This window comes from Ceratotherium simum, chromosome 26, assembly GCF_057802395.1.
Source record: "Ceratotherium simum simum isolate JZ-2026a chromosome 26, ASM5780239v1, whole genome shotgun sequence".
NCBI lineage: Eukaryota > Metazoa > Chordata > Mammalia > Perissodactyla > Rhinocerotidae > Ceratotherium > Ceratotherium simum.
In genome coordinates, this window is record NC_141925.1 from 3815639 (window position 1) to 3830704 (window position 15066).

A 15066-nucleotide genomic window follows, 5' to 3' on the forward strand; every position below is an offset into this window, starting at 1 on the left:
TACTTGAAACAAAAATTGTCAGGATTAAAGAGACACAGACAATTCCACAATCATAGCTGCAGATTTTAATATCCTTCTTACAATAACTGATAGAACAACAGACAAAAAAGTAAGTAAAGAGACAGATGATCTGAACAATACTACCAACCACCTGGACCTAACTGAGGTTTATGGATCACAACGTCCTACAAATGCAGACTATACATATTTTTTCAAGAGCACATGGTATGTTTACCAAAAAAGACCACATGTGAGGCCATAAAACAAGTCTCAATAAATGTAAAAGGACCGAAATCACACAGAGTATGTCTTTGACTACAGTGACATTAAATAAGACATTAATAACTTATATATCTAAATACCATTCTTCACTAAAAAGGAGCCAGGGCTCTTTCAAGAAATGGCTGATTCCTGAGCTGGGGCAGGGAAGATATAAAATGAGCCTGGAATATCCTGTTGTATTAGAATGTCAGAAATTGCTCAAAACAAATGATGGAGTCATACAAAAGGACACAAGACACAGCCTGGAGTGGGGGCTCCCAATGGCCAGATTCAGAAGAACTAGAGTGTCAAACTACAATGACAGTGATGGAACACATCGTATTAAGTAAAACAGGACTGCATGAGTCCAGGTTGATAATAGATGGGTAGAAAAACTAATAAAGGGGGAGGGGCTCCTCTTTACAGTGGAACGCCGAGCACCAAATGATAAACATGCAGTTGGTGCTGGAGTAGAAAAAGTGTCATTTTGAACCACCATAGTAAAGACTGTTTCAGGGAAGAACCATCAATGGAGATGAAATCTAGGGAAGTTTGATGAGGAATGGGATATTATGATCTTAAAGTATCTTCCCACAGATTGCTTATTAATCACAAGGAGAAAATGATAACTACAGACTGGAGAAGTTGGCAACAGTTGCCTGGTTGATTGAAATGACTATCACTGACGAAGGACAGACGGGCGCCACGTGCCTCTGGATATGATACCTGAGAAGGAGACATCACTCCTGCAGTATCTGGCGGAGATGAATAGCCTGAATGTAACCATGAGGGAAACACCACACAAATCCAACTTCAGGAATATTTTATAACAGAATTGGGCCTGCATTTTTCAAAAATGTCAACATCATGAAAGACAAAGAATGGCTGAGGAACTGTTCCAGATTTAAAAAGACTAAAGAGGCACAACAACTACATAATGCAATACGTGATCCTGGACTGGATCCTGCACCAGAGGGAAAGGAAGTGCTATCAAGGACATTGGACCAACTGACAAAATTGGAATAGATAAAATATCTCATCAATGTTAAATTTCCTGAATTTGGTAACTATGATTATGTAAAAGAACATCCTTGTTTTTAGGAAATATAGTATTAACAGGTAAAGAGCATGATGTATCCAACTTACCGTCAAATGGTTCAGAAAAAATAAAAAATAAACTTCACAGAGAGAGAGAGAAAGAGAGAGAGAGAAGAAGAAGAAGAAAATAAACATAGTAAAATGTTAAAAGTTGGAAAACCAGGCAAAGGGTATAAAGGGAATTCTTTGTATTATTCATGAACTTTTCTGTAAGTTTCAAATTACTTCAAAATAAAGTAATATACTGACAATGGAGTGCAAACACATGGGGAACAAGGTAATTCAGGAAAAGGAAGAGGCTTCTACCTGCAAATCTTTACTTCAGTGGGAACAGCTCCACTCTTACCTGTCCTCTTTGATAACATCAACAAAATGGGCATCTGTTTTCTCCCGGATGTTCTTGAATCTCAGTGGAAGGAGAGCTGACTGGTCCAAGCTCACACCTGTCCACCTTCCCTTCTCCTGTAACATCTCACACAGGGAGGTCTGACTGTTGGTGAGCTTCTCCTCCTGCGGAGGGCTCAGAAGTCCATTTTGCGTTTTGGAGTTAGGTCCTCCAGAAGCCTGCCTCAAGACAAGGGGAGCAGACACAGAGGTTGAAGTGTGCGCATGCAACAGTGCTATTCCATTCCAGCCTGACTGCCACTGGAGTCCCACTGCACTGCGCACTGCACATTTCCACCTGCACCTTCAAATCTCTGTTCTAATGCAAACACTCAACCTCTCCGCCCATCTGCACCTCCATTCCCCTAGTTCATCAAATTGCACCTCCGGGGGATCAGGCAACCAGGAAAGCGACATTGTAGGAAGAGCCTATGGTGAAGGCCCGTAGTGAGGAGATGGAGAGAAGGCCAAGGGAAGAGTTGAGGCTCTCGGAGTTTGCTGACCACAAAACCAGCATTCCAGAGGGCCATGGGGAAGGTTTGGGGTCCTCGAGGGAAGTGTGAGGGGGGATCCAGGGAAAGGAAACCCAGAGCCATACGGGCTGTGAGCAACACGGACTGACTCAGCGTTGCATAAGTCTGTGGGCAGATGACGTGATGGCAGAGGATGACAGGTGTAGGCCTCTCTGGAGAGTCGGCCTTCAGAAGCTTGCTTGAAAGGCTCTTGAGTTTGGTCTATATTCTGCTTCCCACTCCAGTCCTGGCTCAGTCTCCGAGTGAGCCTTCTCTGGCACTTTCCTTGCTGCTGTCCCTAGCCCCAAGCCCCTCTTCATGATGCATCTCGCATCCTGAGGACTGCCCTCTTCTCTTTGCACATCTACATTCTACCCATATGTTGAACCTAGCCTCCAGCCCCACAAATCTTCCCCAACTACTCCAATCCACAAATCTTTAAGCTCCTACTGCCCATCAGGGAGTCCCATCCAGTCCAGCATGTGATTATCCTACTTCACAGGGGTTAGCTCTGACTCTCCATCCTGTCCTTTCACAGTCTATTCAAAACCTAAAGGACCAGAAGGTATGGAACAGTGTTGCCTAAGAGGGGTTATTCTCAGAACCGAGAGGTTGACAAGACAAGAATGTAAACCCAGGTGGATGTGCCAGGAGAGGAACTGACAGGAATAACAGCCAAGAGCTTGTTACCTTGGTGCTGTTTTTATGCTCCTCTTGACAGCCATTTTGCACAGCTCCTCCTTCTGCACCAGCTTCCGATTTGGGAAGAAACGTGATTCCGCATGAAGGGCAGGTCTACAAGAAAAACACAGACCATAGGAACTCACCTAGAAAACACGACCACAATACGTGATTCAAACAAGTCCGCTGCTGTTGCAATTTGCTGTCACATAGAATGGTTGTAACCAAATGGAAGGCTTACTGAACCACTCAAGGATGAGTTAAAAATGAACTGGTGAACTGACAGTGGAAATACATCCAAGGATCTGTACGTGAATATTCCACAACAGTCAAAAAGTAGAAACAACTCAAATGTCCATCAATGGATGAATGGATCAACAAAATGTGGTATGTCCATATAATGGAATATCATTTGGCTATCAAAAGGAATGAAGGACTGATTCATGCTACAACATGGATGAACCTTGAAAACATTACGCTCAGTGAAAGAAGTCAGACACAAAAGGCCACATATCATATGACTCTATCTGTATAAAATGTCCAAAAAAGGCAAATCCATAGAGATGGAAAGGAGATTGGTGGTTGCCAGGGGTGAAGGGATAAGGGAATGGCGAGTGACTCGAATGGATATGGGGTTTCTTTTTGGGGTGGTGAAAATGTTCTAAAATTGACTGTGGTGATGGCTGCACAACCTTGGCTCCACCTGAAGTGTTAGTGAGTGCTCAGTAAATGCTGGTACTTAATATTAAAACTTCTGGTCACTATTCTCTCCGGTTATGAAGAAAGTGCATCTGGTAATCTAACATCCTTGATCACAGACAGGACAGCTGTCCTTGGTATCTGCTCTAGCGTAGCCATTTGTTTTTCAGGTATCTTTTGGCATCAATTTGGTTCCAAATATTTTTCTCTCCTCAATGCACTTTAAGAACAGCCCATCTGCTTCTTAGGAATTCCCCATGGCGTACCAGCTTTACACATAAAAGATGCTTTATACATTTAGAGCCACAAATATGCAAAAGTGACTATCAAGCCTATTGGACACCAGAGGGCACACACCCTCCGCAAAGGATTCCCTAGATACACTACAAGGCCACACAACTTCAGATACCCCACCCTCTCTCTGAAGGTCCTGGCTGCCAAGGGTTGGAAGGCCAGGGGAGACTGGGACTGCCCATGGGGACAGGGCTGATCTCTGGAGAGCCTGGGGCAGGGTCTTCACAGTCGGGCAACTCAAAGCCACATCCCTTTGACAGAGGCTACGCAGCCTGTACCCTGCTGTGATAAAATGTTCTAATACACAGGTGAAGTCTTGCAGAGCTGCCCACAAAGAGCCTCGGGGAGCAAAGGCACAGACATACATTGTCCGAGCCCAGGTGCTCATAAATGGTCTAGGAGACTGCGCTCAGGGAGGTTTGGGGGCTCGTTGGGGCCAAACGTCAAGCAGTAGAGAGCAGGACCTGTGATCGGACTCCTAATGGCCTGAACAGTGCTCACTGCTCACTCTGCATTCCCACAGCAGCTTTGTCCAGGGAGTGGGGACGCAGGGGGCAGGCAGGAGAACCAGCTGTGGACTACAGGCCCTCCTGCAGCAAGGCGGTCCCAGGAACTCGCATCACATGGACCCAGCAGCAGATCATTTCACTGCGCTTTGAAAATGTGGCTCTTTGTTGTTCTATTTCTTCTTCAGCTACTTTCCTTTTTGGTGGGAAATTTCATTGATTAAAACTTTAAAACAAATGAAACAAAAAATCTTTGAGAAACCCGTCTGCCTTGATGGAGACATTCTCATATCTCAACACTCCCTTCTGATATGTGGTGAGAGCTCCTTCTGCACCAGGAGGGCCCCACCATGCAGCAGTGGGTGGGTTTGTTTCCCCTCTCCACCACCCACAGCAATTTTCCTTGAACTATTTTCCAGCTTCATTTTAATCGAGGTAAAACATCTCACACACTGGTTTTTGCCAAACATGCAGACACCTCTGTGAAATATTTGCCAACCCATCAAATGTTGGTATCTCCCCCTACACAGCTGCCAGCATCTCTGTCCCTGAGAAGCTTTCACAGGGAAGAGTGTTCCAGACTTTCAGGAACTATCTGGGGTACCTTACCACCTTGGAGGCATGGCTGCGCAACTGACCTGCAGGGAAGCAATGGGGCCAGGCACATGGAGAAAAATCACTCTTCTAATGATAGCAGCTGCTATGATTTAGAAATGCCTATTGCTGAGGACATCCCCATGAACCGTAATCAGGTCCTTATCCATGTGACGTCTGCAGTCTCGTGTACTTGATCTCGATTAATCCTCACAATGACACCATGAGGCAGAAGTGATCGCTCTTAGGACACAAAGGCTCGTCAACAGCGGGGACCAGACTGCAGGGCTTCCGGACCAGGACCACCATGCAGCCTCTCTCTGGCCTCCTTTCCTGGCTTAAGGAGGACCCAGGAATAATCCTGGCACTTTGACCTCCTGGGCCTCATTCCTCTGAAGTGACTCAAGCAGTTATGACCACCTCCTGACTCTTTTAAGTGGCACTATTAGCACACTGGCTCCAAGGGAAGCTTCATCGAGACCAGCTAAGGTCCCCAGGACAGAGTACGGTGTGGGCCGAGGACTGTGCTGGCCGTTCCCTGGGAAGCCCAAGATCCCTTGGACAACACCCAAGAGCAAACTCTGCATTTTCCCAGATCATCTTTGCTCCTTCTCCCAATGCAAACGCGGGCTTTGGAAAGAAGATTATAACTATTTCTCTAACATACTTGGGCATATTTGCATTTGTTTTTAACACATTCCAATACATGCACCCTACGTTCTGTTCAGAATATATGTTACAGAGCTATAAAATAGTTTTTTCTTCAAGGCTATTTCTCTTCACAAGATAAATCACTTCTAAGTCAACAGCTGTCCTTTTTCATAACAGTCAAGGGAGGGAACAGGGAAACCTCTTTCTGAGAAACGAAGAGGAAACAACATCAGAAAAGCCCTGGCTGTGCCTGTTTAGTCTGCTGAACGTGACTATTTGGCAAGCGGTTCCATGACCAGCAGAAGCACCCTTTGCTCCCAAACTCGAAACTCAGGTTGAACATGGCAGACAGGAACATGTAACATTAATAGCACATACGACTTACTGAGGCCCATTCCAAGGTTCTAAGCTCTTTGCCTATTTCAATTTATTTAGTCCTCATAAGCACCCATGAAGCAGACACAATGCTTAGCCCCATTTTACACATGAGCAAACTAAGGCAGGAAACGGCAGGGACTTGCCTAGAGTCACACAATTAGAAAATGGCAGCGAGGAGTTTAAGCCCAGGTAGCAGCGCCCTGCACCCTAACCATGCATGTGATGATGTCTCCAAGCGAACAGGGACCACCCGCAATGTGGGGCAGAAGTCATCCTACATGCCACTGCTGGGTCACTGCATCGTCATTTAAGCTAGTGGGTTAGCACAGGCATGAATACTTCCAAACAGATGATTTCTGCTAAGAAAACACTAGAGAAAAATAGAAGCAGAATATTAAAGGAAAAGAGAAGCAGTAATTGTTACAGAAAAAGAGAGGCATCCAGAAGCTTTAAGAACAGAAAGCAGTCAGGCCTAGAATACTGGAGGCCAAACAACAACCAACCAAAACAAACACCTGTAAACACAGGCGCCAGAGCTCAAAGTCCTGGAGTGTAGAGTCATAGAACCCTGCTCAGATTCCTGAGCCCCCAGTGACCCCTGCGTGGAATAACTGAGGCTGATAAGGCAAGGAGATTGTTACTATGTTGTGGTAATATTTCATCAGGAAGTCAAATTAAGAAAATATTTGGTATTTTGGGAAATTATGTGCAATACTTCACTCCCCAATGATGCCCGTTAAATGATATGGACGTATCTTTCCACTGTAATTCATATGTAATATATAATATAAATATATTTATATTACATAATATAATTAAAATAGTATAAATATAGTAAAAATTTAAATTGTGAAACAACTTTAGACTTACAGAGAGTGGGAAAGATAGTTCAGAGAGCTCCCACATGTCCTTCAGCAGCTTCCCCTAATGTCAGCCTCTAACATTAACCACAGCACAGTTATCAACACTAAGAAATTAACACTGGCCCAGTACTATTGAGGAAACTACAGACTTGATTCAGATTTCCCGGTTTTTTCCCTAATGTTCTTTTCCTGTTCCAGGACCCCACACTGCATTTAGTCGTCACATCTCTTTGGTCTTCTCTCATCTGTGGCAGTTCCTCGGTCTTTCCTTGTCTTCAAGGACCCTGTCACTTTTGAAGTGTCCTGGTCAGGTATTCTGTAGACCATCCTTGAATCTGGATTTGTCTGATGCTTTCTCCTGAGTCAAGTGAGGTTTTGGATTTGGGGGAAGAATCCCAGACGTGATGTGCCCTCTCAGCACATCCCATCAGGGGCTACAAGACCCCACTAGTCTTATTCATCGTGACGCTACCTTCATCATCTGGTGAGGTGGGGCCTGCCAAGATTCCCACTGTCCAGTTACCATTCTCCCCTTTATAATGAAAAAATATCTGGGTGGAGATGCTTGGAGGTTACAAAAATATCCTGTTTCTCCTTAAGCTTTTACCCACTAACTCTAGAATTCATTGATGGATTTGACTTGCCTGCTGTCATGGTGGTCCCCTCTTCCCTCATCCCTCCTACATCCAGTAGCCGGAATCCTTCTGTAAGGGAGAGTTGTCAGCCTATATGTGATATGCTTTCTCCTAACTGAAGGAAACACACACATGACTAAAAATACAGATAAAATTTGAAAAGTCTTTTTTAAAAAAACTTATTGTACATCCACATTTCAGAGCCAGCATTCAGAATACTATTCACTTACTTTTCTGACAGTTTTATCGAGATGAAATTCACATACCATGAAATTCACCCATCTAAAGTGCATAATTTAATAGTTTTCAGTATATTTACAGAATTGTGCAACCATTGCCACTATGAATTCAGACCATCATTTATAATAAATATTTAATGTCTAAACCATATATATATATGTAGAGAGAGAGAGAGCAATCTATTACCTTTTCCATTTCTATAATGAGCTAAAAGGCCCTCTCTTCCTCAAACTGAGCCAACTGAGCCTATTCATAATGATTTTACACACAAATAACAAGGAGATAAAAGATGTAATCATTTATTTAGAGTCACTAAAAAAGTCATGGCCACTGTCACAAAAGAGGGTCCCCGGGGCTAGTGACCTCAAAGGGAAAGTATAATCCTTTTGAAAAACCAGACAGGTCCTCTCTGCATGGGCCCCTACGTGGGTAAATCCACCTCATTAGCCTCATTACTGACTGTAAACGTGTAGAACACCCTGTGAGCTCACAGCCCCCGGGGTCTGAATAATAGATTAAGGTAAACTCACAAAGACTAGCCAAGCAAGTGCATTTCCAGTGGGGTCTTTCAGAGATGAACTAAGATGCTTTCACAGCTCACTGGTTCACTGATTAGGACTGATGGGACAAAAACCACAATCTTTGAAATCTTTGGTTTTCATTTTCTTTGTTCTTCATGAAGACGTTAGACCAGCTATTTTTATTGGCATACGGAATCTCGATCCATCCATCACCCACAGTGTTCATGATAAATGAGCAGCAGACAACCACTGCAGAGCTGAGGTCACACTAAATAGGCCAAGATGCCCACGCTCCGATGTTACATTTGTGATGTGGCTACACCCCCTCCAGAAACTGAAGAAACTCCCTCAAGTCAGAACAGACAGAGAAGGCACGACCTTCCCGAGAGAGTCAGTGACTCCTTGTGGGCAAACCTCCACAGTATCTCTGGCTCCTCCTGCCCTTCTTTACCCCGACCATGGTCAGCGTCACTCCTCCGCGTGGAGAGAATGAACGCATGTCCCGGTGTGAACGTGCTTCCGCTCCAAGCCAGCATTTCCAGGCATTACCTCAGTGAACCTTCACAACAACCCCGAGAGATTGCCTCGCCATCACCATTTCACTGTGGCCTAGAGAAATTAAATGACTTGTTCACAGTCTCAAAGCCAAGGCTTTGAGAAGGATCCTCAATTTTAAGTTCTGCCTTTCCCACGGCACTAGAGCTGCCTTCCGTGACACTGACATGTAGGGTCCTTGTCTCTAACTGCTCATTCCCTGGCTCCCTTCTCAACTCCTCCTTCCCCCACCCCAAACTCTAGACGTATCCTTGCAAGCTCAGGCTCAGAGAGCTGAGTGCCACGGTGTTGGCACCCTTTGCAATGCCAGGGCCTTCCTGATGAGAAACTCTCGCTGCCAGTCACTTAAGAAGCCAAGGCTTGCTTCAGACTCTATATGTAAGCAATGTTTCCTTTCATAGTTATTTCTAGAATTCTCTTAACTTTCTAATGTTTTTAAAAATAAATTTTATAAAATTAAAAAAAAAAAAGAAGCCAAAGCTTGGGTGTGGGAAGGGTTCCTTCCGACCTATGACCTCAGGGCCACAGCTCTTGTCCTTTGACATCATTACTGTTTCTTGATAAGTCATCACAGTACTCAGACGATTTTACGAAATATTAGGTAAGAATTCTCCAGCTATGAACTGAGAGATAACTTACAGACACACAGGACATGTGTGCTAGGAGTGGAAAACAATGCTTCACAGACATTACCTTGGTTCTTTTTAGTTCTGCCCAGGCTTCTGAGTTCAGTCCTTCGTAGTCTAGCTCTGCAGAGCTATAGTTCTGTGTGTGTCATTAAAGAATTACAAACTTAAGCCAAAAGAAAGTTGTATTTATCTATTACCTGCCAGGCACCATAGTGGACACTTGGGAAAAAATGTAAGTTATTTAACACTTGGGCCCTGCATTCAAAGTGCACAAGAAAGCGCATAAGAAACATAAGTAAACATTGAAGACTGCGTATGTTATAGCCAAGTGGTACAGACTAAATGAACTAAGAATTTAGAGATGGGAGAGACAGCATTATTAGCTGCAGGAGTTATGGAAAACTATAATGAAGCTGAACCGTGAAAGGAAGAGAGGAGTTTATAGGAAAAGGGAAGCAGTAAGCACTGCAGCTGAGAGGAACAGGATCAAGATACTCATGTATTCACTGGGGAATATTTACTGAACACGTTTTCTCTCATTTCTTGGCTCTTGCATGAAACTCCTTCCACTAAACAAATATTCCCCCCAAAAATGCAGCTTGAAAAAATAAATCTGTGGTCAAAACGCCTGAGAATGCTGCACACCACATCCCTCTCTGGAGACCTAATGATGCAGAGTAGCATACTAAAGGCTCTGAGAAGTCCTGCAATAAAGAAACCCTTGCAGTGCTGTTTAACCCAGAATTTCCTACATTTACTTGACCAAAGAACCTTTTTTCTGTACTTCTGTACTCCTATTTCCAACCTGGGAAACCACTGCTCAAGGGAACACACTTTGGGAAACACTGCCTTACACTGGGGAGGAGGGAAGTGTGGGGTTGGTGACAAACCCCCATGGGAGCTAACGCTCACTGGGTGAGGCGGCGGCAGCAACAAAGGAGAAGAAGCCTGTTGACAGGAAGAGTCAACAGACCCTGGTAACGAGTTAGGAGGAACCAGTCTGCGATTCCAACTAATATGGAAGGCTAACTGTAGTGCAGACAACATAAGGCAACAAACCAATGACACACATGTGAGGCGTCATCAAATTTACAGAACCTAGGAGCAAGCAAGTGGTACTTTCCATTTCTATTGTTCAACAGCTCCTACTTGAGGGAAAGCCTTATATGTCACATTATGGTCTATATAACCCTTAAAGCAGACTCCGTGTTCCACCTACCAAGTTTTAGCATGATAGTCCACAACAATTCGCTCAGTTACCCAGTGCTTATGGTTTACAAGGCCTTCACCTGATCCTCACCCCAGGAACTGGAAGCAAAGAAGGCAAGACTGTGGGGAGGACCTCCCCAAAGTGGCAAAGCCTGGAGTGGAGACCAGGTCTTCTATCTTCACGCTCCTTCCACTCCAACTGTGAATCCAAGGAATTCTACTTTCTGGAGAGCCCTCATCTCAGACCTCCTACTATCCCCCCCAACACCATCGAAATAGCCCAGAAATTTTGCTTCAAGATTCAACTCATCTTTCCCTCCTGGAAGGGACACAAAGATCCTTTTTTTGCTTAAATTCCTTTTGGCAAACACAGGCAACTTAATAGATCATAAGATTTTCAGAAAACTTTCAATGATTATTTGGAAAATTTATACATGGCAATAGAATATGCTACATAGTTTTTGTCCATCCAGATTTTTTAAATATATAAATATATATATAACTAGAACAAGAAATGTTCTTTCGGGGAGAAAGGAAACCTTTTTAGGGCAGTTCAGCACAGAATCGCTGTCACTAAAATTGCAAGGACGTGATAGGGTGAGGTCAGCACCTGCACTCCCTAACGGACACACACACACACACACACACACACACACAATCTAAAGTGGCAGGCAAACACAAGTCATTTGTTTTTGGCTTTGAGTTCTATTTCTCTCCTTAAATGCAGCTCCGTTTCAAGGCTGGAGGAAACCGTGTTGGAAAGCAGGTTTTGTATGCCTCCCCACACGATCCTCCCTGCCCGTGCTCAGTGACAGTCTACGGCCGAGAGCTCCTCCTGCTGCTGCAAAACATCAGCCCCAGCAAAGAGGCTGCCTGGAAAGCGTGCAGGCATTAAGGAAATTTCAGATACATTCACGGTACGCATGTGCCAGAGAGCATGGGGAGGACAGGGTCTCACACCCTACCCACCGATTCTCAAACTGGGGTGATTTTACCCTCAGGGACATTGGGCAATATCCGGGGACATTCTTGGTTGTCACAAAGGAAGGATGGGGAGCTACTGGTATCTAGTGGGTGGAGGCCAGGGATGCTGCTCAACATCCCACAATGCACATGACCAGCCCCACCACAGAGAGTTATCTGGCCCAAAATGTCAATGAACGTAGATAAGCAGGAACATACTGGATTAAAGCCATAATAATAGGCCATCATCCCGACCGATATATCTTTGTGTTGTTTGAGAGTACAAAATAGTGAAGTGGACCTGTTATAACTGCCACTCTTTAAAAAAAAAAATGAAAACAGCAAATATTTAAACTGTAAAAACAAACAACAGGTACCAGTGGGGGAACTAAATCAAATGTGAACACTGAGGAACAGCTCATAAACTCAAGTGATTTCATATGCCCAAGGTCCATCATGTTAACTTCTTGGTAGTTTATTATAACAGCAATGGGTTCTTCTAGACAGCCACCTGGAGAGCTCTGTTCCAAAAATGAAATACTACAATGTTCTTGGCAAGCCTGCATTCTTTCAGTGAGCTACGTCACAAGATTCACCGACACCAACAAAATTTAAAATAATCATAAAACATTGGATTTCAAGAGATGTAGGAGTACTTGAGAAAGCGGTCTCTGAAATAAGTTACAAACTAGCTCTCCAAGCAAGATGTGAGGAGGTTCACCTTTACTATCATTTATCATTACCTTTTATAAATCCCAAAAGACATGATAGGTCGCAGAAAAAGAAAGTGATAACTCAAGTGAGAAGCATCTTTATGCAGTGTAGAAAGAAAATGGAGGTGCGTAATACGTCAAAAAAGCAAAGACATTAAAAATGCAAAATGCTGCTAACTTTATACTTAACTAAAAAATTGTAAAAACCAAATTGAAGGGCATTCCAAGTCATCTGCCACAGACCCAAAGGCTGTTTATTATTTCACATGTTCTACTGCAGAATTAATATAAAGTTTTAGAAGTAGGAAAAAAAAAAAACTAACCTTAAGGGTATCAAAGGTTTTGACAGTCTGCGCCAAGTCACTGACACTCCCTGGCGATGCTGTCCCCTGTCCCCTAGGGCCCGAGGACACCCGTGAGCCGTCAATGACCTCAAAGCCAGAAAGCAAGGCCTCTGAACAGCTGCAATGAGACTCCTTCGCTCTCTGACCCGCTATCAGGTATGTCTTCAAACCTACGGATAAAAATTACAATCAGCACAGATTGAAACCACCATTGGTTGAAATGCAGCTCGATCTTGCTCTCTGTGCAGGACATGCTCCTGAAAAGTTGAGAGTAAAGTGAAAATGTGAACACGTCATACTTTACTGTTGACTTCCATGATCTTCTCAGAGACGCGCAGCCTCAGGGAGAACGTCTGCCTCCGAGACACATCATTTCCTCACCTTACATTTTCTCTGAATGGTGACTGCACATTTTACCTCGGGGGACTGAAATGAGCATTGGAAAGTTCCTCCCTGAAAGGGTCACCTGACCTCTCTGTGAAGGCAGCAGAGCTGACTGCTGGTGGACCCTCTACATTTCTTGGGTTTATTTCGATCTGTTGATACCAGTCACTGACATTTATAATGGTCAGTCTAGATGTAAGGACAACCTAGAGAAGGGACTGTTTTACCTCTGTCAGCGATTGCAAACTAGCAGGAAAAGTAAGACCATATGTGCACAAAAGGGTAATTAAAACCTCTCTTGATTCAGATTATCAAGTATCTGTTTTCTGTTGGATCCAAACATTCACAGCAAGAACATTCAGCTTTTGTCAAGCTGTAGTCTATGTGAATTTTATTCTCTCACAAAATCCTCATTAAAACAAAGGTTTGTTAAGTGGACAATTAACCTACATCTTTACAATTCTCATTAAAAGCTGAGATCACACACTAACGTCTGCTACACTGTTAAGCAGCTGTGACAGGCAGGCAGGCCCCTGCTCTGGGTGTTCAGAAGAATTATCTGCTGGGAAAATAATAAGGAGCAGCTTTTCCAGACAGAACTCAAGGAATTTCTGAAAAAGAAGAAAACCTCATTTAAAGAAATCCATCGTTAGTCCTTACTGGAATTTAATCAGACTGCAAATTTATTGAAGGGAGTGACAATGTAATTTATTCAATAAACAGTTATTGTAGGCCTGGTGTATGCTATACATGGAGAATAAAACCAAGAACTGAACAGTGTCTCTGTCTTGGAGAATTTAAGCTCCAGCAGAAGGTGATAGAGAAAAGCCATCACAGAAAGATTCGATCAACAGGGGGTGTGTCTACACTGCTGAACATGCACAGTTTCTTATACTCGGTACATATTTCATAAATGCTTTAAAATTAATTAATCAAATAATCTAGGGACTACTTAATCAATAACCCTTAATTATTTTATAATTATACCACCATTTCATCACTTCATCTTCCTTCATCTCCCTCTCTCCTCATAAAAACACTACACGGTGTATGTTTTTAAGTCAACCGTTCTGAGAATTTGGCTAGAGTCCTTGAGACACCCAGAGACATCCTAAGTACAGCCAAATCACAGCTGTAAACCAGAAGACTTAGATAAATGATTTTAAGTGCTAACTGACCCCAAAGGAGATCGGTAAATGCTCACTCTTACTTAGGTCCTGAACTTCCTGTGTATCTTTTTTCCCCAATGTATGTTTAGGATCAATCACAGTTATAACTAATTACACGTGTAAACTTGAAATGGAAAGAGAACTGGAATGCGACGGAAGAGTAAAAGCACCTTTGTCTGGATTTCTCAGACTCGGTCACAGAAACACTGAACTGATTTTGTCGTCGCACCTTGGGAGAGTCAAAAAATGCCACCTCTGTGGGCTCACCAGAGAAGAGTCCTATTTCTGACCTGTTGTGGGCTCTCAGAGCTGGCAGGCTTCTTCCCGGCTTCATCAAAGAAGTGCATAGAAGGGACCACCCCTGGAGCTGCTCTAGTGGTCTCTCCCTGACTCCTGAGCATGGTGGGTAAGTCACCCAGCAGCAGGTGGGGAGAGGGGCCCAGGAGAGCACAGGCTGCCGCTGCACAGGGCCACCTGGGGGATCAGAGGGAGGAAGGACATATTTTGATTGCGGGGAGTGAGGAGCTGCCGCTGAAGGGAGAGGTTTTCTGTTACGTCTGTAGCTGGCCTGGACCCCAGAATAGTGTTCCCTGAGATGTGGGCACTCAGGGCTGCCTGCCCGCGCCTGCTGCTCCCTGTGGGTGAAGACTGCCCCAGGAACACGAAGCCCGGGTGACCAGAGAGGCCCTGCTCTCAGCTCTCTCCAACCTGGGAAGGGTCCTGGGTCAGGTAGCTGCTTGTCCCCTCCCTGTGCACTCCGGACCTGCAAGAGAGGTGACGGAG

General features: G+C 44.1%; 1 protein-coding gene across 1 annotated transcript in view; it reads right to left on the reverse strand.

The window, feature by feature from the left end:
• The window catches only part of ADCY9 (adenylate cyclase 9), a 117351-nt gene that overhangs the window by 24135 nt on the left and 78150 nt on the right, over window positions 1-15066 (reverse strand). The window contains exons 3-5 of the mRNA XM_004438122.3: window positions 12710-12900; window positions 2946-3050; window positions 1706-1923 (exon numbers count right to left, since the gene is read on the reverse strand). Coding sequence (XP_004438179.1) covers window positions 1706-1923; window positions 2946-3050; window positions 12710-12900 — 514 coding nt within the window. The remainder of the gene's footprint in view (window positions 1-1705; window positions 1924-2945; window positions 3051-12709; window positions 12901-15066) is intronic.